Source organism: Lemur catta, chromosome 2 (genome assembly GCF_020740605.2).
Source record: "Lemur catta isolate mLemCat1 chromosome 2, mLemCat1.pri, whole genome shotgun sequence".
Lineage (NCBI taxonomy): Eukaryota > Metazoa > Chordata > Mammalia > Primates > Lemuridae > Lemur > Lemur catta.
In genome coordinates this window covers 33,948,090-33,973,630 of record NC_059129.1, presented here as the reverse complement: position 1 = coordinate 33,973,630, position 25,541 = coordinate 33,948,090, and the positions used below count along the sequence as shown (strand labels likewise).

The window sequence follows — 25,541 nt, the reverse complement described above, 5'->3', positions numbered from 1 at the left end:
AGGCTAAAAAAGGGTGTGTGTTGAGACGTGGGCAGCAACCACAAGAGAAGTGAATCAAGAGCTGTCTTGGTTAATTGTCTTCCATTTGACAGGGCACCAAAAGGGATATCTCTCCAAGGCATTTAGCTTTAAGCCAGGATTGATGAATACTCAAATTTTAGGAATATTACAACTTCCTTGCCTTAATGGAGCCTGTGGAAGAAGAGGAGGAGGAAAGATTCCTTAAGGAAAGACCATGCTCTGGGATGGAGCAGGTGGAGTCAGTCTTGGGGTACAAAGGCATGGGATACTCATCTGTAGGCCCAGCCCGTTTAAGGTGGTCACGTTCAGTGGCATCAGTAATGATTAAGCCAATGGGCTCATCTGTCCGTTTCTGTCAAGAGCAGACTAGGGCTGAGGTTGGAACAATACCCTAAGAGAACTGGTTACCTCTGAGCTCCCACTTCAGACCCTCATCCCGCTTCCCTTTCTTATGCTCGTCAGCTTAACCACGTGGGTAGTGGCACGGAGACCTTGTTAACTATGGCAGCACGACAGCATTGTGTGACATTGTTAGTGCGTGGGGGGCCTTCAGCTCCTCTGTGGGGTTGAACAGCAGTGGAAAGTCTACACTCGCTCGGTCAAGGCTGGCCCAGTTTGCTGTGCAAGCGTGGGGCCCCGGGACCACGGCGCCGTTCCTGTGGGAACTGCCTGCCACCAGCAGCTCTGAGCGTGGCGTGGGTGTTGAAAGCAGTTTTTCAAAAGAGTCCACACACAGTTAGGGCTGTGAAAACAGCCTGACACATAAAAACGATTTCGGATGCTTTTCGGCAGTACAGATCCTTAGATATATACGTGGTCAGTTTTGTGCCAACTCTTTATTCCCATAATAGAAAAGCTTTTATTTTCACCTCTAACGTTCCCCTCAGCAGACTACCACAAAATCCAGACCAGGAACTTTCTGGTCTGCCATCAACAGTCCAGAAAGCACTTGCTCACCGCTGTGGAAGTTGCCCCTTGCTGGGGGAGGAGGGGCAGACAGAGGCGGTGCCAGCAGAGAGGTAGTTGTTGCTTTAAAAAGGAAATAGGCTGTTTCCCAAACACTGTGACTTCACCACGGAGCGGTGGTACCTGGTCTCGTTGGCAAGTCTCCAGTATCTCTCTCGCAGAAGGAAAGCTGCACTTTTTGGTTGTCTCTGACGAGTGAAGATCCCCTTTTTATTCCCCAGAGCTCTCTGTGGTGCTAAAAAAAACAAGGCAAAATGTGGTTCAGACGACTCCTGATGGGCCAAACTGGAATCACACTGGAGCCAAGCTGGGCAGCAAAGAGAAACGTCCTCTTTACAGACTGCTTGGTCTGCGGTGACAGTTTATAAAGCAGTTAAATACCACTGCTTTCCCCAAACACGGCAGCTCCCTCGTCCGTTAGGGGAAAAAAATCCAAAATAGTTTATCTTTCACTTCAAGGTCAGGTTTAAAACGTTACGGGTTCCACAGAGAAGCGCCCTCGGAACGGCCTGGGCCTTCTAGGACGCCCCGCGGGAGCCAGAGTCCCGGCCGGGGGTGCCCGCGTGGGCTCCGCTAGCACAGCTCAGGGTCCGCCCGCGCCCGGTCTGTGCACGCTGAGGCTGGGAGGGGCGACGCTGGCGACACTGAGCCGGGCAGGGAAATGCAGACAGCCCCCCACCAACAGGCTTGAGACCCTTTCTGCCCCGAAAAGCAAGTCCCAGCACCAACCCACAGGTGGCGGCGTGACCCCCACTGAGGAGGAGGTTAGGGGACTTGCCCAGTGAGCAAACTTGCTACCACACGGACCCAGTGCACCCCTCCACCAAACTGCCATGCCGGATATTTCCAGAACCCATTCATCTCCCGTGCCAAGCAGAGCGGAGGCTGTGTTCTTGTTCTTTTTCTCTATACCTCTCTCCTCTCATCTAGTTCACTCGTCCCCTTTCCGTTCTAACTTTTAGTTGAAACTTGAACCACTCAAAGGCCCGACTCCCCCCACCGCCACAGCCTTCCCCACCCCCCCATCCCCGACTGCCATCCTAAGTTAATGTAAGTCAAGAAACTAGCAATGCACAGGTACAGGGAAGAATGGGGGACTCCAGAATTTAACCAACAGCCTCGTCTTCCCCCACTGGGAAGAGCCCAGGTTCTAGTCTCTTCTTTGACGACTTAAACACTCCCACACTCAAGACGTTTTCAAACTTGCGTGTGTTCAGTGGGCAGCTTTCTACAAGTGAATAACATAAAACAGACTGAATATCTTAAGTTTCTCAGGTGCTGTATCCTACTCTGCAATAACGAGTATATCCCAAAAGTGAATCCAGGATGAGGCCCGGGTCTTCCTCACACTGCTGTGAAGCAGACAGAAGCAAGCCGCCTTGACACGGGGTCTCTCCCCTCGCTTTCTGACCACAGGACGATCTGGGAAGCCGCACGGAACTTCCTGGTTGCTGCCCAGGCACAGCTTGCTTTTCCTGGGAAAGTCTCTGTGCAACCTGCGTTGATTAAACCAGCTCTCCTCCTTCGTCTCCAATATTCTTACAAGCAAATGTGCAGAACTGGAAAGCCAGCCTGAAAGAATTAGAAGGTACGTTCCACAAGCCAAACTGCCACTTACTCTGGTTAGTCATAAAATCGGCAAAGTTCCAGATGAGCTCCCCGACCACGTACTCTTTGCGTTTCTGGTCCAGAACCAAGTGGTACTGCTCCAGCAGGCTTCTCTGGTACTCTTCGCTGAACATGAGAGGCGGGTCCTGGCACGCGTGGCAGAGAGAATTTCAAAGTCAGAACTGGCAGGATTGTAAATGTTAGATGAAAATAAAGATCCACTCGATTATGACCGAAATATCTGTCCTCAGAGTGGGCTGCAGCGACTGCAGGACGCGCTGATGCCGGGGCAGAGACAGCCAGGGGATGACGTAACCCCGCGTACAGAAAGGGACTTTTTTAAAGCCTTAATTAGCAACTGCTTTATGTATAAATGTAATCTGATATTTGCCTTATCTCACTTTTCCATCTTAAAGCTGAACTACACTAGAAGTAAAAACGTGTCTTTGCCTCCAGTATTAAGCAGCTGCCAGTGCATCACTGAGAGCTAGTGAGACTCTGGCTAAGTGGCCTCGGACGCATCCGCTGGTCTGGGGAAGGAGCTGCCGCTGACACCTGTGTCCATTCAGCGAACTGTCCAGTGTCTGCTGTGACGGGCACTGGAGGGGCAGCGGCAGACAAGGAGGGAAAGTGTCCCTGCCCTCACAGGCTTCACAACCTAGGAAGACACACGTCCTAAGCGTCATGTGGGCGAGGGCAAAGGAGGAGCGAGGGGACAGTCAGCAGGGGGCTGAGACAAGGCCCGTCACCTGGCAGGCCATCTACAACAAAAGCAGAAGGCCACATCTGAGGACTTCATCAATACTTAGTGGCATGCTCCCACGTGTCACATGCTGTGACATAACGACAGAGAAGATGTTCTTGGGGCACACAGTCCGAGTTTTCATCTCATGGGAATTCTTTGGAGGCTCAAGTCTTAGATGCTTGAGGATGCAGCATTTCAGTTATTCTGGGAGATGACAAAACTGTCGGCTTTTTCTTCTCCCACGAGGACTAATGTGCTCCATGAAATGCACTGACAATGCAACCGCAGGACTGAGCCGTACCTTGTTCCAGCTCCAAAGGCGAATTGGAGGGCGGGGCAGGATGCAGATTTTCTTACTTTGTTTTAATGGACATGAACCAACATTGTCTCATACAGTATAGCCACGAGTCACACGTGGCTACCTACATTTAAAGTTAAATTAAATCAGGCTGGGCGTGGTGGCTCACGCCTGTAATCCTAGCACTCTGGGAGGCCGAGGCGGGTGGATTGCTTGAGCTCAGGAGTTCGAGACCAGCCTGAGCAAGAGCAAGACACAGTCTCTACTAAAAAAATAGAAAGAAATTATCTGGCCAACTAAAATATATATATAGAAAAAAATTAGCCGGGCATGGTGGCGCATGCCTGTAGTCCCAGCTACTCGGGAGGCTGAGGCAGGAGGATCGCTTAAGCCCAGGAGTTTGAGGTTGCTGTGAGCTAGGCTGATGCCACGGCACTCACTCTAGCCCGGGCAACAAAGCGAGACTCTGTCTCAAAAAAAAAAAAAAAAGTTAAATTACACCAAATCAATTCAGTCATACGAGTCACATTTCAAGTCCTCAGTAGCCACGTGTGGCTGGTGGCTGCGGGTTTGGACAGTGCAGGTACCGAGGGTTTCCGTCACTGCAAAGGTTCCGTCAGTGCTGACTCTCTGAGTTTGTTCAAAATTCAGAGTTGGTGACCTTTTCAAAGAGGGACAGCACGAGTCTGTGGGCGTGGCATTCTGCGTGAGCAAGGTGAACTAAGGGCGCACACGGAGCGGCGCGGTCCGCTGCGAGTGGCCACTCAGTGCGCAGAGGACAAGTGTGGCCAGAAGCATGCTGTCCCCAGGGAATCTCAGCAGCCGTGACAAGCGAGCACGAGGGGCTGCGGTGGGGACAAGGGGCCGGCTGCGGTTCAGGAATCCACGTGAAAAAAATCCCCACAAGACAAAGCAGCGTCTCTTCGGTGAGGAAATGGACACAAAAATGAGCACAAAGCCAGTGACTGAACCTTCCTCCAACATTCCACCCATCCCCTCAGGAAACACTACTTAGCCCGCGACGTGTGCCTGGGACACGACAGTGAGCAGGAGCCACTCTGTCTGCGGGAGCACAGTCTGGCCAAGGAGAGCCCCGGGCATGAGGGCCACGCAGGCACAACACGGGGACGGGCACAAGCTGCGGTGGACGCAGAGCAGAGGGTGGAGCTCCCCACAGAGGGGACAGCTCAGTGGAGGCGGGGACACTGAGCAGCAATCTAGGGGGCGGCTGTGGCGCTAACCTGGGGCCCCCAGGCCAGAGAAGCAGCCCAGGCAGGGGCGGGGGCAGCAAACGAGCACAGCGGAAACAGTGGCCGGAGTGAAGGGAGAACAGGGTGACAACCCAGAGGAGAGCAGAGAGCAAAGGACACTGAGCGTCCCGACAGGGATTAGGGCTTCGTCCTGTGGGCCGGAGGGAGCCAGTGACAGGACTCCAGGGCTGGGTTTGTCAGGAAGATGGCCTGGGTAGCGGGGAGGGGCTGCCTCCGGGGACCCAGCGAGAGAGGCAGAGGCCTGGCTCCGGGGCGGGGGCTGCGGGGGCTGGGCCCCGAGAGCAGAAGGGAGGTGGGCAGTGCCTGTGACGGGTAGGGAAAGCCCGGGACAGGCGGGACACCACTGCCCAGAGAGTGAAAGCACACACGAGGTCCCACACGGCGTACCTGGTGAAACCCTGCGATCGTCTCCGCTCCGTACTCGCTCTGGATGACCGGCTTCTGGTAGGCCCTGTACCAGGTCTCGAATTGGGTCGCCAGCTGCAGCTGAATCACCTCCAGGTGCCCGTAGTCGTGATACCAGGAGTAGTAACTGTTCACACAGATGACGTCCACGTACGGAACCTAGGACGAGAGCGTGACAGCATGTCCACCCATGAGAAGACTGCGTGGCAATGCACACTCACAGGGCTCCCTCCACAGAGAAAAGAGTTAGATCCTGAAATCATCCTGCCCACAGGTAGGAAAGGTGGCCAAGAAGTGACCCAAATGGAGCAGGGCTGTCACTCCAGGCTGACAGCCCTGACGTGCCGCGGCTGCTGCGGGCCACGAGGCACCGGGCTGCAGTCCTCGGCCCACGTCTGGGGCCCAGCCCAGCTGGCTTTGACCTTGTCCAGGCAGCGCTCCCGGCCTGGGCTTCGCTCACCTCGCCCTGGAGAAATGTTCCCACCTGAGGGATGAACAGTTCTTCTCCGCCCAAAAAAATCCTGATTCACCACGGCGCTCGTGAGGCAGTGCTGGGGGCTGCAGGGTGGCTGGAAGACCCCCTCCTCGGAGGGGCCTTAGATGCCAGGGCAGGACGGCCTCCAGCCTCAACACGGGGGCGCTCAGACTAGCAGCAAAGGCTCCTGTGTCCAACTGGCTAGTTCCTGATGTCACCGAACACACCTCTAGTAAAAGTGCTAATCTCCAAAGCCTGCGCTTGGACTGACGTCTTTCTCAATGGTGGTGGCAGGAGACGCAGGCGGGGGAGGCTCGGGTGGACACGCTCTCCGTGGATCCCACCAGGCCAGTGTGGCCACCGCAGAGGCCCGGCCCAGGGCGCCCAGGCGAGGCTTCCCCGTCCACACACAGGACGAGAGCGGGAGGAGAAACCACCGGGCTCCGACAACATCCGAGTGCAACTTGAGTTTTGCCACAGCCTTTGTGCTTCCTTGAGGGGGTGTTCTTGAGAAACGGCACGGGAACACGGGCTGACGAGCCTCTGTCCACATTCGAGTGACGGCACTCACAACTCATCCTTCTACATGCTGTTTGCTCCTCTGCTCTGTCTTTAGATGGCTTCTCTTTCTGCAGCTCTTTCTCCGTAAGCACGCCTCCCTTTAACTCCCCAGGGAAGGAGCATTTTGTTGCTCTTACATTTTACACCTTCCATGCAACTCAACACTTCTGCGGGGCTGCTGTGCCCAGGCCAGTGAGCCCTGGGGTGGCGAGGGAGGCCGCGAGGTGCGGCCAGCTCTGCCCCCCCCCCCCCCCGCCACCCCCGGCTGTGTGCACCATCCCTTCGATTCTCGATCTGAGGGGATGCAACCAGTCAGTGGTCCCCAAAGCCACTTGATCAGTGGAATCACTGAGCTTTTTACAAACTCAGGTTCTCAGCCTGGACTTGCCAAATGAGAATCTCAGAATCCAGAGGTCTGTACTTTGAAAAAACTCCCCTTGGTGATTCCGACAACCAGCCAGGTTTGAGAAACCCTGGGCCAGATGAACTCTGAGCTCCCTTAAACACCTGACATTTTCTGAGATCCTAGACTGAGGTGCACAGAATTAAAGTGAGGTGCAAGAAACGCTGAGTCCAAACTAAGACCAAATCGCATCTCCCTACGTCCACTCTGTGGGTTTCGGAAGCCGCACTGCTGGCGGGGAGCGGTCGGTCAGTTCCCTCCAACCTAGCGACCAGCTATGAAAGCCGACGGTTCACGGGGCTTCCGGCGGCGCAGGTGCGAGCGGGAGCGCAGGACCCGAGCACAGGCAGGGGAGGGGAGGGGCGTGGGGGCCCCCAGGCTCACCCCCAGGTCTGCTGCGTAGTTGGAGTTGGTCACAAAGGTCACGGGTCGGGAGGGGTCCAGGGTTTTGGTGTGGGCAATCACCGTCCTGTCCGCGGAAGGAGGAAGACACAGGCTCCGTCAGTCTGGGAAGCGCTCTCGGGCACCCACCTCCCGTCCCTCTGCCCCAAAGCCAAACACAGACCCTCTGTTTCCTGCCATCCTGAAGCCATCTCAGGGGCGCTGACCTGTTCCTCCAGCCTCAGCCCGCGCTCCCCGACATCACTCTCGGCCCCCCGATCCCGCCTCCTGGAGGGGCGGCCACCCTCGCAGCACACAGAGCTGAGTCCTCTGGGCCGGACGTGGCCAAAAGCCGGGCTCTGGACCTCACCTGCGGCTCCCGGGAACAGGGACGCACGGGGCGCGGGCACCTGCGCCCACGGCTGGGGCGGCTTCTACAGCCGAGCAGAGACGCCCGCCGGACAAGCGACGCGAACGGGAACGACAGAAGTGGCAGGAATTATGACGGGGAAGAACAGGGCACATGACTTGGGCTGGAGTCCGGGACAGCCTCCCAGAAGAAACGGCCGGCCGAGTCGCGTGACCGCGGAGCCGAGGCTCCCGACAGAGCGGCCGGTCGGTGGTCGGGATCCCAGGGCGGGTCCCCGCTGGCGCCGACTCTTCCCCTCTCCCCCACGGCCCATTCCTTTCCCTTCCCACGCTGTCCCTGCCGTTCCCCTCCCCAGCGAGGGCTGCGGTTTCCGCAGGGCAGAGCAGGGCCCTCCGCGCCCCAGTTCCAGCCCACCCCGCAGCGGCCGGTGTCAGCTGGGAGCTGCGGGCGGGCCGGGGACAGCCCGGCGGAGCCCCTGCAGCCTGCGCCGTCCCAGCCACGTCCTGCTCCAGAAACACGCGCCTCCCTCGCGCTCCCCCCGGAAAGCTTGTCTGGCAGCCTCGGGGGCACCCGCTCCTGGGAACCCACATACTCCTCACCCTCGCGCCAAGGTTCTCTCCACCCGGCCCTGCTCAGCACGCCCCTGTTCCCCCCGAGCTCCGAGCTGTCCTCTGTCCAGGCGGGGGCCACTCCTCAGGGCCTTGCACCCGCGACAGACTCGGCTCAGCTCCAACCACTCCCTGAACCTGGGGTGCAGCCTCTGCCTCAGTGAAACGATTCACCTCTGCAGGCTGAGCGACGAGTGCAGTTGTCAGAAAGAAAAGGAACACCCTGGGTGGCCGGCCTCCTCAGCAACAGTGAACTCCCACTGCAGGGAGGCCCCCCTAAGTCACCCAATGCGGTCCATGGCAATGATGCACTGGGGGGAGCTATTACTGTTTGGTGAATGGGACCATGAACTTCAGATGGTCTGGTCTTGTCTAACAACATAACTCTATTTGTTAAATTTATCATTATTATTGTTCTTTGAGACAGTCTCTGTCACCCAGGCTGCAGTGCAGTGGCACTATCACAGCTCACTATAACTTTGAACTCCTGGGCTCAAGTGATCCTCCTGCCTCAGCCTCCTGAGTACCTGGACTACAAGTGCACCACCATGTCCGGCTAATTTTTAAAATTTTTGTAGAGACAGAGTCTTGATACATTGCCCAGGCTGGTCTTGAACTCCTGGGCTCAAGTGATCCTCCTGCCTCGGCCTCCCAAAGGGCTGGGATTACAGGCGTGAGCCACCGCGCCCGGCCAATGTAACTTTAGAATATTTCAAACATGGACATCTTTGGAAAACCTGTTGACAACTGTGTGCTTGACAAACCAGCCTCATACGGCCTAACTCCACTGTACAGACGGACCCAGAGCGTTACAAAGCGGTTTCTGCTCAGTTTTAACCCACGGTGCATCTCCCGGGAAGGCAGATACGCAGAAGCAGAGGGATGGTTCTACTTGGTTTTGTTTGGAACCACCCAGCGCAGCTCCCCGTGAATGGAGAGCTGCACAGCACGTAAGGACACCCGCTCATGGGGCCCGGAGTGCCCACAGGGGCCCCACAGTCTGCTCTCGCCCTGTGCTCCCAGGGCGTCCCAGCTCTGGGTGCCGGCTCTGACCCGTGTTGGGTCTTCAGGGGAGTCAGGCCCATGCACTCAGGCAGCGTTTATAAATGACTCCCCTCTCACTGTTAGGCCGTGGTTTTTTTAAAAATTGAAGTTATGTGTATAAATAGGTTATGTTAATTCTGATTTCATTTCAGGTGAGAGAAAGAGACAGTGGGTCTGGCTGGGTTGAAAATCACACACAGGGACGGGCCCCCAGTCTGGCTGGGAGGGGGTGCTGACCCCAGCCCGGGGGCGGGGCACTCACTTGAAGTAGTAGCCGGCAGGTGTCAGGAAGGAGGCAGGCTCGTTGGCCACAGACCACATCACCACTGCCGGGTGGTTCTTGTCCCTGCGCACCAGCTCCTCCATCACCTGCAGGTGGTGCTGGAGAGACACGTTGCCAAAGCTCTCGCTGCGGGCGGGGGAGAGAGCACGTCAGGGCCCACCGGCCCGGGGAAGGCTGAGCAGAGCGGGCAGCGGGCACTCACGGCAGCACGATGCCCACGCCGGGACACTCATCGATGACCACGATGCCATAGCGGTCGCAGAGCTGCATCACCTCCTCTGCGTAGGGGTAGTGGCTGGTGCGGAAGGAGTTGGCACCCAGCCAGCGAAGCAGGTTGAAGTCCTTCATCAGCAGTGACCAGTCAAAGCCCTTCCCTCGGATCTAGGGGACAGCAGAGCAGAGTGACCCCTGCCCCCGTCCCTGTCCCTTTTAGAGGTGAACCCCTGGACAGTCACCCCATCAGCCCTCTGTCCAGCCCCAGCCCCACCGTGGCGTGGTTTGGGGCAGTCGGCTTCACTGCTTCCGGCACGCGGGAAGGTGAAAGATGATGATCCTAGAAACGGCTGCCACAGGGAGCCAGGAGCCCTGACTCACGTCGGCATCCTCGTGCTTGTTGACGCCATGGAAATAGAAAGGTTTCCCATTGATGAGGAACTGGCTCTCAGTGACAGCCACCGTGCGAATCCCGACAGGGAGAGCATAGAAGTCAGACGCAGGCCCGGCTGCCGTCTGCGCAGTCAGCTTCACCTGCAAGAGCCAGAGCCCCAGGCGTGAGCACCCTGACGGCACCAGCACCACCCGCCCGCCCTCCGGCAGGAAGGACCCTCACACAGCAGAGTGGCCCACCTCTGGGCCTGCAAGCAGAGCGGCAGAAACTCAAGCCTCTGCCATTAGCCAGGGGAACTACCCGCTGCCCTGCCTCTGGGGCCTGCTCCTCAAAACTGGGCCTCCCCACCAGCGGTGGAAAAAATCAGGAAGCCCATGCCTGCCTGCCCACCTGTCCTGGGCTCCTGCGGAAGCCAGGGCCACCAGATGTGGGCAAGGGACCTCCCTTAGCACCAGTCCTAAACCACCATTACCTCCAATGAGTACAGGTAGGCAGGATGCTCGTGCATCAGGTACGGCCACCAGAGGTTAGCATTGGGCACCTGCAGCTGGCCCCGGCCCCCTGTCCCCTCAGCCACAACTTTGCCTTCCTCATCCCGAAGACACACTTCCAGCTGGAAGTGTTCACTGCCCTGGACGAAAACCTGGTAATTCACCAGCCCTGCAGGAAACGAGAGACCAAGACTGAGGGAGAGCCATAGCCTGGGTCACAAGGATGGGGGCGCCCTGCAGCCACCACTCCGAGGAGGCCACTTGCATCTTGAGCACACTGCGCATCAAGGGGAGATTAGGTGCGGGCAGCACCAGGGGGAAGGGACAAGGATTCTCATCCTGAGCTATGTGAGTTTAGACACGATGCCACTTCTCAAGGTGACGTCAACCACACGTGTGATTTCTGAAACCCTGGCGAGCTCGGACAGTCTGGACTGTAGCTTCTTAGGCGGATGGGAACCTGTGAGGGTCCGGAGATGCTGGAAGGGCCTTTTCCCTGGGGGATCTTTCCACAGAGGAACAGAGACACTCTGGCCCCTGCTGAGGGCAGATCCTGCCAGGAGCCCTCACCAGTGTCTTGGTCCATGCCAGTGGTGACGGTGATGTCATCAATGTAGGCGGTGGGTGTGGTGTAGAGGAGCACAGGCCGGTGCAGTCCCGCGTAGTTGAAGAAGTCGAATTTTACGTCCTGGATAAAGTAACCCTTGGGGTACCTAGAGTAAGAGGACAACGGCCAACTGGGACCCTGCCCTGCATCCTTTGACCTTAGCTCACACATCTCCCTGGCCTCCCCAGACCCAGGGCCTCCCCTCTGCTAAGGCCACCCTATCCCTTGCGGGAAGACCGCTGGGCAGGCAGGGAGATGCTGGGGGTGGGGGCGAGGATGCTGCTCACTTGGAGGTATCAGTCTTGTACTGGATGGTCCCTGGCGGCAGGGTGTGGGGGGGTGAGCGTGTTGTTGATAGCGATGGTGATGCGGCAGGAGGACAGGGGCCCACTCTGGACCAGCTTGCTGATATCAGCCTCGAAGGGGAGGTGGCCCCCCTCATGCTCTGCCACGTGGACCCCATTCACCCACTGCAGACACAGCGAGACATGGAGGGGGCAGTAGGCTAGGGCATGGTGGGGGCCTGCCATCCCAGGTACTCCCTCACATGAAGTACAGGACGTGGGGGCTCAGGGACTTGCCAGCTGCCACCTGCCTTGCCAGCCTGACAGGAAGAATGATGCTCCAAGGGGGCAGATTAGGCAACTTTTCCCCAGCCAGGGCACAGACCCCAGGGTAGGGCATGAGTGTCCCCCACCGCCCCACCCCAAGAGGCAGGCTGTCAGGTGGCAGCCGGTGCACACTCAGCAGCCGTGCCTGCCCACTCGCCCTGCTGTGCTCACGGCACTGACCACGATGGCGTAGTAGTGGGCGCTGCCGATCCTCAGCACCACTCTCGTGTCTAGGTCCTGGCTCCATCGCTGGGGCAGGGCCACCTCTCGCTCATACCACACCCAGCCGACAAAGCTCCGCAGCTGCGCATCCTGGCCCACGTCATTGAAGCTGGAGGGAACCGGCATGTCCAGGGTGGGGCCCGACTGGGGGAAGAAGGGCTGGGGTCAGGTCCAGACCCCCTACGAACCTAGGATCAGTGTCCTTCATAGCTGTACCCCGGATCCTGACTCAAGCCTGACACACAGTAGGGACTCTATAAATATTAGTGGAACTTGCTGGCTGACAACAGGTCAACTGCCAGGATGGTTTGTGTCCATGGGGACAGAACTTCTTTTTTTTTTTTTTTAGATGCAGAGTCTCACTCTGTCACCCCGGCTAGAGTGCAGTGGCATCATCATAGCTCATTGCAACCTCAAACTCCTGGGCTTTAGTGATCCTCCTGCCTCAGCCTCCCAAGTAGCTGGGACTACAGGTGCACCACCACGTCCAGCTAATTTTTCTATTTTTAGTAGAGACAGGGTCTTGCTCTTGCTCAAGCTAGTCTCAAACCATCCACCTGCCTTGGCCTCCCGGATTGCTAGGGTTACAGGTGTGAGCCACCAGCCAGGCCAAAACTTCTTCCTCATGGCAATTGGCGCAGGGCCAAGATTTCCATGGACAGGGTGAGCCCAGGGCCACATCCCAGTCTGAGGCTAGAAGGGCCAGACCCTGACTAAGAGGCAGATGACCAACCGTCTGCCCAGGGAGGAAGGGTGGCAGGGGGCAGGGCCCCCTCTTTGAGGAAACTGTTACTGGGACACCCAGCCCCCTGCTCTACTCCTGTGCTCAACTCCTTCGCTGGGCAGCAGAGTCAGATAAGGAGGATCTAGGAGATGCAAGCCCCAGACGGGCACAGAGCACTCACCCAGTCCTACTCCTCTGCCGACCCGACCCAAATCAGGAGGGAAGCCGGTGTGGGGTCCTTCCATGGCTGGGTACCACGCCCCATCCTCTAGCTGAACCTTGGAACCCAGGATCCTTCCTGCCTGGCCACAGCTGGCCCCAAGATGTCCAAACCGTTCCCTCCTCCTGGCCCCCTCCACCTCCGCGCCCTAGCTGTGTGTGGCTGACGCTGCGGGAAGGACATGGCTCGGCTCCCCCTTCCGGAAGGGCTCGGCAGCACCTTCCCCGGCGCTGGGGCGGCGCGCCGGCGCGAGGCGCGAACAGCTGTCCGGGACCCGGCCCGCCCCCTGCCTCCCCCTCCTGGTCCCTCTCCCAGCCCCGCAGCCCCCCAGACCGTCACTCTTTAACGTCCCCCTGGCCGGCAGCTCCGGGGGCGCAGGGCAAGGAGCCTGCGGTCGCGGCCCCCTCCCTGCCACCGCCCGGCCCCGCACCTCGCGCAGCGGCCGCCGGTACCACTGCTGCTCGAAGCCCCGGCGCCGGCTGTCGGAGAAGTCGGCGCGGAAGCCCCAGAGGCCGTCCAGCTCCTTGCGCTCCCGCGACGGGCTCTCCCGCGGGTACAGCATGCCGCCCTGCAGCGCCAGCGCGCAGCCCCACAGCAGCGGGCCGAGCGCGCCCCACGCGCCCGCCTGCCCCGGGGCCATGACTGCGGCGCTGCCGCTCGGCGGGCCCGGGCGGGGTCACGTGTCTCTCCCGACGCCGCCCGCGCCATCTTGGTCGAGGGCAAGTGCCCGTCCTGGGGAAGCCCCGTGAGGCCAGACGCTTCCGAGAGGGCCCCCGGGAGCCCGAGGCCCGGCCTCTGGGGTAGGGGGACCCTCACCCCAACCTCAGCCCTGAAGAGCCGATGTGCCCGGGCCGCCCGCCCGAGCAAGGCCCAGGGCTCCATGCCAGGCCCCACCCGCCCCGGTCACTGCCCTGCCCACCCGGGGGTGCTCCCGCCCCGTGCGGCCCATCCAGGGCCTCAGGCCAGGGCAGAACCCCCAAATGACTGGGTTCCCCCTGTTTCTTCAAGGAACGCCTCCACTCGCTTACCCCTGCCGGACACTGGGCAGGTCCAAGCAAAGCCTTCTTGCCTGTTGGCATAGGGTGAGGCCATAGCCTTGACCCTGGGTCTCTGGCCCCGACCCCACCCAGGGGCCAGGGGCTCCCTCTTGGCATTTCTGGCACATAAAGATGGGGAGAGGTGGGGGCCTCGGGGTCCCGGTAACCTAACCTGCATACAATTGTTCCTACAATTAAGTGCCCCCCCACCTCGGGTTTGATTTCATGCTCACCAAAGCAACCCCTGATGTTGGAACTTGATGCTGGAAATGGAATTCCCAGTGTAGTAAAAGTAAATAACATTTTAGAAACGCACAAAGTCTAAACACCTTTTCCAAAACGTTTACACTCTTAAGTTACAGTTCACTATTTATGAGACAGTTTTAGGCCAAACTTAATTTACCAAAAGTAAGAGAAAGTAGGATACAAATGTATATACAGTAAGTAAAAATAAGTAATTCAAAATCAAAGCTTTGGAACTTTAAATTATTTGGAGCCTTAAAGGAATATGATTATGGAACCTGAGTCACTTGACAGGCCTCTGTAACCTAGGCAGCTGTTATCTTTGGAACCGATAACCTTTGTTCCTCTGATTATATATTAACCTTTTCTTTACCTACGTTATTTTGTAAAATGTTGTAAAAGACTAAAGCAGTGCTTCCTTCTTCGCTGTTCATCTTCGTTATAGATTAACTTCCCTCTTACACAAAACGTCTTACATTGCCTAAGATGGGCTGTTAAATATATACTCTTTTAAATTGAAAAATGAAAAGAAAACAGCTGTAATGACTCAAATTGCTGTAACTCATAAACCAGCCCTGTATGAAAAATGTTGTAATCCTGTTACTGAAAGTTTGGCACTTGTCCCTGAGGCCACATCAGAAGAGCAAGGACCAGTGGTTTGAGGGGAAGGAAAGAGTTTATTAATTTGCTGGCAAATTAGGAGGTTGGCAGACTCCCATCTCAAAGTACCAACCTCTTGCTTCTGAGAGGTACAGAGCATTCAAAGGCTCTCATCAATCTCATCTTCGGCTAAGACAGTCTTGTTACCTCTACCCTGATTAATCCCATCTTCAGCTAAGACGATCTCGATCTCGTGACCTCCGCCCAGACAATTCCTTGGGCCACCTCCTGTGGCACAAAGAACAAAAGACATTCCCCTGTCCCTCCTGACCATGGGCCTGAGACAGGGTCCTAGTTCTCCAAAAAGACTGGGGGACATTTTAAAGAGACATAAAACATTTTTGTTGTTTTTCCGAGCCATTTCTTCTGTTACAATCCTGTTAAATTTCTTTTTCTGCCTAACTTTTCAGGTTTGGAGCACTGACCCCCTTCCTTGGACTCTGTGTTACCAGAATGCCGGAATTCTCAGCTTTGTGCTTGAATAAACTCTTTTAAACTGGATTCTGATCCTTATGATTATTTCAGGTTGATAAGTATGATCCCAATATTGTTAAAATTATTTCCACACAGACGTATATAGATATATATGAAGTGTTATTTTTGGCATTATATATGACTTTCATTGTTTTTAATATTTTTCTGTTTTTTCCAAATTTTCTATAATGAACATCCATTATTTTTACAGCCAGAATCAAACCAATAAATGCTTTTAAAAAACAGAAAGCAAACAGGAAAAAACAAAGGTCTGCTTCTATAAATTAATAAATTGAGTTTTCATTTACCGGTCAGCCCTTACATATATATAATTAGTACAAGTAGATTTTTCATTGTCTTATCGGGCTAGAAGGGGAAAGAACTAATAAAATTCGTTTCTGAATTTGTGACCCTAAGAACCAGGCCCTGGTCTCCCTAATTGTACAGCCTTGTACACATACGAGTGTTGATATTGTATAAACAGGGAGTTGTCAGTGTGGGGAACGGGCGAAGTCACCAAAGGAGGGCGTGCAGGCAGAGAACTGGTCCAAAGATGAGCCCTGAGATGCCCCAGCATTTTTCTATTTTATTTTAAATTTTTTCAACACCCCCTTCCCAGAATCCCCAACATTTTGAGTACAAGACATGAAGGGAAGGAATAAGCATGTCCCCATCTCCTCGAGGATGAATCCAAATTCCTTATCATGGTTCCTCCCGATCTGTGGCCCCCGCCCTCCCAGCTCCTGGGTCCTGAATATACCACGCTACAAATGCCCCTGCGCTGGCTGCTGCCTCCCCTCTGCCTGGAAGCCTTTCCTCCCTGTCTCTGACTACTTACCTCATCTTATCCTCTTAAACTTCTCATTCTTGATGCTCCTTGAAACATCTTTTCTTCACTTCCTGAAAGGCAGCCCTACTGATAACCTATCTAACAGAGGAAAACAAACTAAAGAAAGGGAAATAAACTCACAGCACTTAATTGCCCCTTTGAAGAGGAAACTCACAACACAACTATCCCCTTTGTTTTGTTTAATTAAAACGCCTGTGGCCTGACCCCTTATCTCTAAGTTTCATCTTCTCATCCTTGAAGAGGCCGAGGCAGACAGGGGGGTCTGAGCTCCCTGCTCGGCCTCTGCCTCAGCTCCTGCCCAAAACGCATCTCACGGACTCAGGTGACCAGGCCTCACAGAGAAAAGAGGAAAGAATACAAAGCACCCGCAAGAGCTGCGCAGAGGCTTCTGTTTTCAGTCTGTAGCAAAGAAAAAAAAAGAAACAACCGTTTTTACCTTTTAAAAGCCAAAGCAGCTTTTCCTCAACCGCCAACACCTTTCCACCTTCCTTCTTGCGGTGCCATTTTCCTTCTCTCTCTTTCTCTCTCTCCCTCTCTCTCTTTGTTTCTCAAGAAAGTAAATAAACTTCTTGTGCCATTATATCCTAATCTTTGAGTGAGAAGTCTTTCTCTGTCCGTGCACAGATTTCTCGCCTTTCCCTTCCCTTGGCCTCCAGGTCGCTGTCCGGCCTCTGCACACACACGCCCCGAACCACCAAGGAGCCGCCCTTGGCTCAGCCCTCGGCATCGCACTCGTGCCCTGCGAGTGGCCTTCCCATCCTGGCCTTAGCCCCGTGACCTCCAGGACCTCACTTGCCATCCCTCTCCCCGAGGCTGCCACGCTCTACGTCCTTTCGTCCCCCAAACCCCACCACTTCTGAAATTTCTCCCCACCTACCATCTTTTGTTTTCACCAGCCTCACTTACTCCTGTCTATTCAAAAGAAGTGATTGACGCAAAAATCTCAGTCAGTGGAGGTTTATCAAGCCAAAGTCGAGGATGCGCCCGGGAAAAACACAAACCACAGAAAGACCTGTGGCTGTTCTTCCAGAGGGGAATTTGGAAGTTTCCACATTTCGAAGGCACACAGAAGAAGAAAAGCGGGGCAGGGAGTTAGTGAGACAAAATGGTTACGTTCTTATGAGACCCACAGAAATCTACATTTTACATAAGACAGAGACTATTAGAAGAGAAAAAGGGAGTGAAGGAAGTGTCAAATACGTAGATGTCCCTGGACAGGCGGAAGAATGTCTGATCCTGTCTTCTCTCTGCTCTGCTGCCTGTGAAGATAAATGTGTAATTCATTACAGTGTGGAGTCAGACGCACTTTAGTTTCAGGAGCCAGACATGGGCTGCAGACCTAAAGATACAAATTCCATGTCCTTGTTTATTGGGGCCAGCAAGGAATTTCCCTAATGAAAGATCTGTGGGGCCAGTTCCTCACAGGTGTCTGAGGCCTTTACTTTCCCTTTTGTGTGAGGCTTTGGTGGGCGGAAACGAGATTTTTATTTTCCTTCTGCACTCCAAACTTGCTCCTCTACCAAGCTAAAATTTCATTTCTTCTACCCTTCCCATTTTTCTGAATCTACCTGGCTCCTCCAGGTTTTTAGCCTGGAAGCTGTTCTTCCACCAAGAGCCTCCCCCGTCCCCCCCCCGCCCCCGGGCCGCCACTCACAGCTTTGCCTCTGGAGCATCTCCACTGCACCCTCCACTTCTCTCCCCCACTTGCTGCCCCCACCCACCCCACCCCTGGGGGATCTTCTCCCCGTGCCCCAGGCTGGACCCGGAGTGGGACCGGCTCCCTCTTGGCTGCTCCTAAGGGCAGGTACACCAGCTCTTTCCATTCTAAGGACACACCTGCCAGTCACTCTGCAGAAGTGGAAAGGGGAAAACCAAGCTAACAAGCACGGGGCAGTCCCTGAGCTCCAACCCTCGTGCGCGCTGTCTGTATTCTGTAGCTTTTGTTTTTGAGGCTTTCCTCCAAATATCTGTGGGAGGACTTGTCTGAAATAGCTACTAGGGCAGAACGATGTGTCTCCCCGGGGCTCAGGTGAACAGTTTGAAAAGTAAATCAGCCTTGAGGGGCAATTTCCTCCTAACCTGGATTGAGTCCCCACGGCATTTCCAAATTGCTAAATTTGGTATTTTTCCTCTTCATTCTAGGTTATGGCAGTGAGGCAATCAACACAGGAATGTGTCCTTTTAAACTCAGCAACACCCTAATAAAGCCCACTCATAGGACTCCAGGGCACGGTAGATGGTGGGAGGATGAGGACTGAGAGCTGAGACTCCTGAGGGTGAGCAGTGAGAGGATCAAGGAAAGGAGGACAAACGTGTGGGGGGGGGGGGTGACTTGAGCAAACATTCCTTGATCCAGACAAATGTCAGTTCCCTGCAGAGGCAGAGTAAGCCCGACAGCATTGCACCCCAGGTATACTCTAAACTGCTAAACTCTGCTTCTGCTGAGAAGTGGGGGTGAAATGGGTACTAATAACCCGGGGACACCTTCACCCAGAGGGAGACAGGAGCCACTGGCTGAGTGTTTCAGCCTCTCCTCCTTCAGGCAGGCAACGCTGGGAGTTGCTGTGCAAGGCAAAGGCCTGACTTTGATACTGCACCCTGATATTGGTTTCCCCACTCTGTTTTCTTAGTCCCTTCAGGCTGCTGTAACGAAAATACCTTAGACTGAGTCATTTGCAAGCAATAGCAATGCATTGCTCACAGTTATGGAGGCTGGGAAGTCCAAGATCTAGGTGCTGGCAGATTCCATGTCTGGTAAGGACCCGTTCCTCACAGATGGCATCTGCCAGCTGTGCTTTCACATGGCAGGAGGCCAACAGGCCCCCTCCAGCCTCTTTTACAAGAGCATTAATGCCATTCATGAGGGCAGAGCCCTTGTGACCTAATCACCTCCTAAAGGCCCCACCTCTTAATGTTAACACAGTATTAGGTTCCAACACATGAATTTGCAGGGGGGGACAGCAAAATTCAGATGATAGCATCTGTCTTACTCTTCCTGATTCCTGGGACCACTTCCCAAATAAATGCTGTGTCTAATAGGTCTTTGCTTGGGTTCTGCTTTCAAGAGGACCCAACCAGAAGTGGCTTCAGAAAGCCAACCTTCAGGATGGGATTCTGGAACTAGACAACCTTTCCAATCACTCAGCAACAAGGACCCGCTGTTGCTCCAGTAAGTAGAGGGTGATGATTCTTGCAGTACTGTAGCATTATCATTACTAAGACTTCTACCTGTTCTGAACTGAGATGAAGTACAGGTAGAAGGAGAAACACTGAAATGTGAGTAACAATGAGACATGAGTAACAATGAAAGACAAGTAAGGGTAATTACAAGGATTGCAGAGTAAGCTGATTTGCTAAATGCCCAGGAAACTTTAAAAGAAAAGAATCACAGGCTCCATTCAATCAACTGGCAATACGGGGCGGGGCATGATGTGAAAGCCAGGAGGCCCCTTGGCACTGTTTAAAGGGACCTTCACCTCCTGCAGCTGCCGGGAAGACTGAATTGAAAATGGAGCCTAGTAATCAACCTTACGGTGCCGGAGCTGCTAGAGTCAGGGCCCTGGTAGGGAAGGAGTGAGACCCTGGGATCTGGGATGTGGCCATTTGGGTGTTTGTGCCTGAAAATCTTGAGGCTCCAGATTTACCGGGATCCTCTGACCAGCAAAAGAAGCCCTACCTCCTTGACAGGAGCCCCCTCCTGACAGCAACCACAGGTGCAGATCCCACCTGGGGAGGGTGCCTCACACGATGTCCCCCTCTCCCTCTCCAGCTCTCAACCCTGCTGCCCACCTGGCCTCCAGACTTCAGCACAGCACGGACAGGAAAACACGGCTCCACAGGGCCAGGCTCAGACGCACGGACAGAAAAGGGGATGATGTGAGGGAGTGGAGCTGAGCACGTCAGAGTCAGCACATATCACACCTGGGCACACGGCTCCCGCTCAGCGGGGACGACTGACTAGGATTTCCCGCCGACACCGACTCTGACTGGGGGTCTGCTTCCCCGCCACAGTGTCTCCACCAGTGTCAGTGACTGAGGACTTGCCGAGTCTGAGCTTAAAGAATAAGATCTGGCATTTTATCACCTTAAATCAAAGGACCCATTTTATAATGAAAGGGGTGTGACAACGGCCACATGCTGGCAGAATCCATTGGTCCAGCATCACCCGGAAGTGGGCAGGCTGTTAGGAAAATGGGGTGGCCTTGAAAAGCCTGGGGACAACACTGCCCTCCAGGACGTGGTATGTGCTGACAGCTGGCGGTCCCTGGAAGCTGGGCCACACAGTCCGTGAGTCAAAGGGAGTAGAAGTAGAAAGGGCTTCGCTCATCACCTCTTCTGGTGACCCATTTTTACAGTTTGTGTTTCCAGCCTGGGATGTATTTTGTTTTATTTTATTTGGACAGGAAGTAGAACTTATTGGGGGGTGTGAGGAGGGGCAACACGGTGGAAGCCCTCGCCAGCACAGGGACGGCCACTTGTCCGGGGGCCACGATCAGGGCTGCATTTGACCCCACAGCCATGAGGGGTGAGCTGCTTGCCAGCCACCGTGTCTTCAGATTCACCTGCATTAAACTTGGTAAAATCCCACTTTCTTCTGGCAGCCAGGAACCTTGAACTTGTCCCCATGTAGGGCCTCAGTCACACGCTCCTTGTTCTGCAGCTTGGTGTGGATGGACACGACGACTTGGCCAGAGTGAGCCTTGGCCACGGTGCCCTGGGGCTTTCCAAAAGCACCACACACCTCGCGTGCTGTCTGGAACCTGTCAGCCCCCACCCAGGGCAGCATCTCCATGCGGAGGATGCGGTCGGGTGGGCTGCTCGGACGGGAAAGCCCTCCAGAGATTCTTACCGTGTTGGCACAGTAAGGGCAGCTTGCAGGGCTCCAGGGGAGAGCGACCACATTCCTCTGACACCGTGTGGCCACAGAGTGGGAACTCACCCCCTCACTTTTGCTTTTTTCCACCCCAGATAGAAGATGAGAATTTTGGCATCAGACACACCTTGGCAGAAGTGAGACTTTGGGCAGGGCTTGTTCTTACAACACTGGTAACATCAGGCAGGGCGGAGGCCCGTGGCCACACCAGGATCTTTGGGGGTCCCCAAAGGGAAAGAGCCAGGTCGGATGGACTTAGAGGTCCCGGTTCCCAGGCTCAGGGTAAGGGGAATGCTTTCCCCGAAGGGCACACGGACACAGGAAGGGCTCAGTGAACTACAACTTTGGGTTCCTCAGCCAAGGGACTATCAAGCCAAGAAAAGATGTCTACACTGGCCAGAGAAATCAACCTTATTATCATGAGGTTACATCAGGGGGCAGTGAGGAGCACGTCTGGACCACAGGGGACTTACTAGGCTGTTTCTGGGAGCCCCCGCGCCCCGTGTTAACAGCGAGCAGCAACCTGCAGCGACCACACCTGACAACAGCAAGACACCTGGCCGAGGCTGAAGGGCATCTAGACGGGGCGGAAGAGGAAGGAGGCCGTGAACACGGTTATGGGCCTTGGCACCAGCCACAGCACCAGGGATCTGTGTTTTGTTCACTGCCCCTCCCATACTCCGTGTCTTACAGATTGCAGGTGGCTGCCGTGTCGAAGGTTCAGCTTCAGGGTGGACTCTATGTGGGCCACAGGCAGATCGGAGTGAGGGCAGAGGAGTGACGAAAGCTGACACTTTTGCTGCCTCCCGCCACATCCCCTCGGCCCCCTGCGATTTCCGCCTTGGCTGTGAGATCCAGAAGAGTTCGGGCACCGGGAACTGGCAGCGTCCCCCACTGGACCTTTTCCCCTCTCAGCACCGTGGGAGCCCACCCGGCCCCCACGCAAGCACACAAGAAGACAGGGGCAGAGAAATATCCCAGGGCAGCTGCCCCCGCAGGGGATGGGGGCCAGTGGATACATGCTCCCACCTCCTTTCCCGCAGGCTGGAAATTCTGGGAGACTTTCTGCACGCTTGCTCCCGAGTCCCCAGTGGACTCAACCCCCACTTCTGCAGTTCTGGCGTCAGTAACCCACCCCATCTGGGCTTTTTCCTTTCCCCGTCTCACCCACCCTGCACGCTCGGATCACCTCCCGAATAAACAGTCAGCAGCCCAGCCCTGTCTCAGCTCTGCTTTGGGGAGAACCCAGACCAAACGCAGACATTCATGTTTTTGTAAGATTTACAACAAGTAGGATATTTTTACTTCACTCGGTTAAAATCATCCTCTCTTTCCCTTTGATTTTTCTCCTGTCTTCATGTCCAGCAACAGTGGAGTAGACTCTGGGCAGAGAGGAAGCTGAGCTTGAGGAAGCTGCTGGGTTCAGTGAGATAAGTAAGATAAATAAGTGGTTTCGTCACTTCCGTGCACAAAGTTACTGATGCTGATCCAGTGTGTGGGGGCTTCCAGGAGGGCTCCTACCACCTGCTGAGCCGCCTCCTCAAGAACCAGAACTACCCAGCTAAGCTGCTGTCAAACTCCTGACCAAGAGAAACTGTGAGATGATAAATGTCTGTTGTTTTAGGCCACTGAGTCCGGGATAATTTGTTATGCAGCGATAGATAACTAATACAACCCCCAAGTTTATATCTCCAGCCTTATCTACTCCACTGACCTCCAAGTTCAGGTACTGAAGTCCTACCTGATATCCACCCTTAAAAACCCAAGAGCATCTCAAAATTAACATGAACAAACCAAAACCCTTGATTCAGAAGACCCCAGGGCCACCCAGTTTCCACTCTGGTAGAAATTTCAATCTCAGCAACCTCTCAGCTTCTCAGGCAGAAGCCCAGGAATCCTGATTCCTTTCTTTCCCTCTGCAGCCAGGCCATCGGCTCGACTTACAAAATTAACCTTGAGCTTGACTGTGCCTACTCCCTCCCACCTCCATCGCTGCTGCCTGGGTCCAGGCCCAGGCACCTCCCACCCGGACTGTTGCCTCTTAGCTGATCTCGTTTTTCCACCCTTGCCCATCCCCCAGGAGCAATGAGAGCAAATTGTATTTACAAAAATCATACTACATCCCCTGGTTAAAACCCTCCCGTGGCTTCCCGATACACTTGAAATAAGATTCAAACCCCTCACCGTGGCCTACAGGGCAGCCCCCGCCCAGTTCCCACTCTCATCTCCAGGCTGCAAACGTTTGAGCCATTCCTCTGTTCCTCGGATGTCTCGAGCCCACTCCTGCCTTAGGAACTTCGCACGCGTCGCTCCTACGGTTCCCCCTTCTTTGTCGTTTAAGCCTCAGCACCAACGTTGCCTCCTCGTTGAGTTCTCCTCTACCCACTTTTAAAATTAAATTCCGTTAGCTAACTGTGGTAGCCATCAGTGCTGTTCGCAGATATTTCTGGTGCTCCCCCTTCTGGGCACAAGGTGGAATGGCACGTCTCTGCCCCTTTGAAGTCAGGTGTTACCATGTGACCGTTTTGCCTGACGAAACGTAAATAGCAAAAATGTTCCGAGCCAACGTCTGATTGCCACTTCCCCTTTTCCTGCTGCGGTGACTGTGTCCGCATTGAGCATCTGTCAGCCTGGATCCCTGAGTGACTGAGGGTGGCCAAAGCCCCCCTTCCAACCTGTGATGCATGCGTAGCGTGCGCAAGAGATAAACCTTTATTTTTTCGAACAACTGAGATTTTGGAGTTCTTTGTTCCTACAGCCTGACCAGCCTATTCTGATACACTATGTGCCAGGTCCTCATCTGGGCGCCTCACACATTATTAACTCATTCGCTTCTCACAACAACCCAAAAAAGTAAATACTGTTATTATTCCCATTTCCCAGTGTGGTAACTGAGGCACACCAAGGTTAAATAACTTTTCTGATACCACAGAGCTAGTAAGGGGTATAGCTGGGAATTGAACCTAATCATTCTAGTTCCGAGAGTCTGTGCTGTCACTCTTAATCACTCTGTAATAATGCCTCCCAAAGCCTCTCAAACTCATACTTGAATAAGGAACTAATAGAGTCATGGATTTGATTTTCCATTCACACATATCGAGAGGAGGGAGCTGCCAGTTTCCGCCTTCCAGGTTGACAAATATATATGTAAATACAAGTGTCTATATCTTTTGGGAATAGAGAGACGTCACTTGATATTTTAATTGCTATTTTAATATCAATCAACAATTATCAAGCACAACAACCTATTAGAATAACACATTTTTGAGGTTAAAGGTTATTTTTGCAAGATGTAAAAATAATCTCTGATGTCTGAGTGTCTTAAAAGACCTTCCCCCTTTCCTTTTGTAGAAATACTTCCAGGGACATTTTTTTAATTATTTAAAATAAATTTTATTGAGGTATCGTTTACGTACGATAAAGTGTACTCATTTCAAATGTGCCATTTGATGAGCTCGGCAAATGGATACACCTGAGTACCCACCGCCTCTGTCGAGATATAGAACTTCCCCATTGCTCCAGAAAGTTCCCTCCTGACCTCTCCCATCACTCTACCTCCCACTCCTGGCCCAGGCAGCGCTGATCTGCTTTGCATCGCTGTAGGTTAGATTTGACTTTTCTGGAGTGGCACACATAGAATTATATGGAATGCCCTTTCGTGTCTGGTTTGTTCACAAGGCATGTCCTGGAGACTCACCCACGTCGCTCACTATCAGTGTCTCACTCCCAGGGACAGTTTTTAGTAGCAGAAAATAGAAAAAGTTTCCATTCTGGACAGAACTCTCGTGAACACTTCAATCCCACACTTTATTCAGGTAAGAGTCTTTGGACCAACTTTGTGACGTGGAATGGTGTCCGCTCCTTTGCAGCTGCTGAAGCTTCTTGTCTTCCTGAAATTCCTTTTCTCCTGCAACATTCTCAGGCCTCCATATCAGCTTTTCATTAGCAGCTAGGAGAAAGAGCAGCCTGAGAGGGTCAAACATCCACCACGTGGAAAGGGAAGAGGCAGAAGAGAATGTTAAACGAGAGGAACGAGGGCTGCGTAAGCCTCGTCTCTGGTACCCCTGACACAAATTAACACGCACTCACCCCACATCTCCCTGACCGACCCCTGACACTTGGCCCAACCTGCAATTGCCCTGCTCATTTATTTCTCTGAATGCCCATGCGAGACTGAGTAACCATCCCTGGTGTCAGCTTCCCGCCTGGGGAAAGGATTTTACTGTCCCACCCCAGGAAGCCAGGCATGGCCACGTGACTGGCTTTAGCCAGATTTACCCACAAAGATACCAGCAGCTCTAGTTCATCCATTTTAACTGCTAGAGAATGTTCCATTGTGTGAACATACCACTATTTATTTTACCCTTTTCCCATTAAACCCACTCCTTCCATCTAATTGAAACTTTGTACCCTTTGGTTAACGCTCAGAAATAAATTTTATTGCATTTTTAAAATATCACAAATAGGTCTTAAGAATCATTTG

General features: G+C 54.2%; 1 protein-coding gene and 1 long non-coding RNA gene across 2 annotated transcripts; both read right to left on the bottom strand.

Moving 5' to 3' along the window:
* Positions 1 to 838: 838 nt before the first annotated feature.
* On the bottom strand, positions 839 to 13,575 carry GUSB (glucuronidase beta). Its single transcript, XM_045543203.1, is given in 13 exon segments — positions 839 to 1,222; positions 2,606 to 2,741; positions 5,297 to 5,473; positions 7,138 to 7,222; positions 9,419 to 9,565; positions 9,642 to 9,820; positions 10,034 to 10,186; positions 10,519 to 10,706; positions 11,108 to 11,250; positions 11,432 to 11,481; positions 11,483 to 11,614; positions 11,936 to 12,121; positions 13,352 to 13,575. Coding segments are annotated over 13 exon segments (1,956 nt in total). The 5' UTR covers positions 13,562 to 13,575; the 3' UTR covers positions 839 to 1,052.
* An 8,750-nt stretch (positions 13,576 to 22,325) lies between these two features.
* LOC123632660 lies at positions 22,326 to 23,512 on the bottom strand. The gene is made up of 2 exons (XR_006733419.1): positions 23,243 to 23,512; positions 22,326 to 22,471 (listed from the first exon to the last, which is right to left on the bottom strand). It is a non-coding gene; the product is annotated as an uncharacterized LOC123632660 (long non-coding RNA).
* Between the last annotated feature and the right edge of the window lie 2,029 nt (positions 23,513 to 25,541).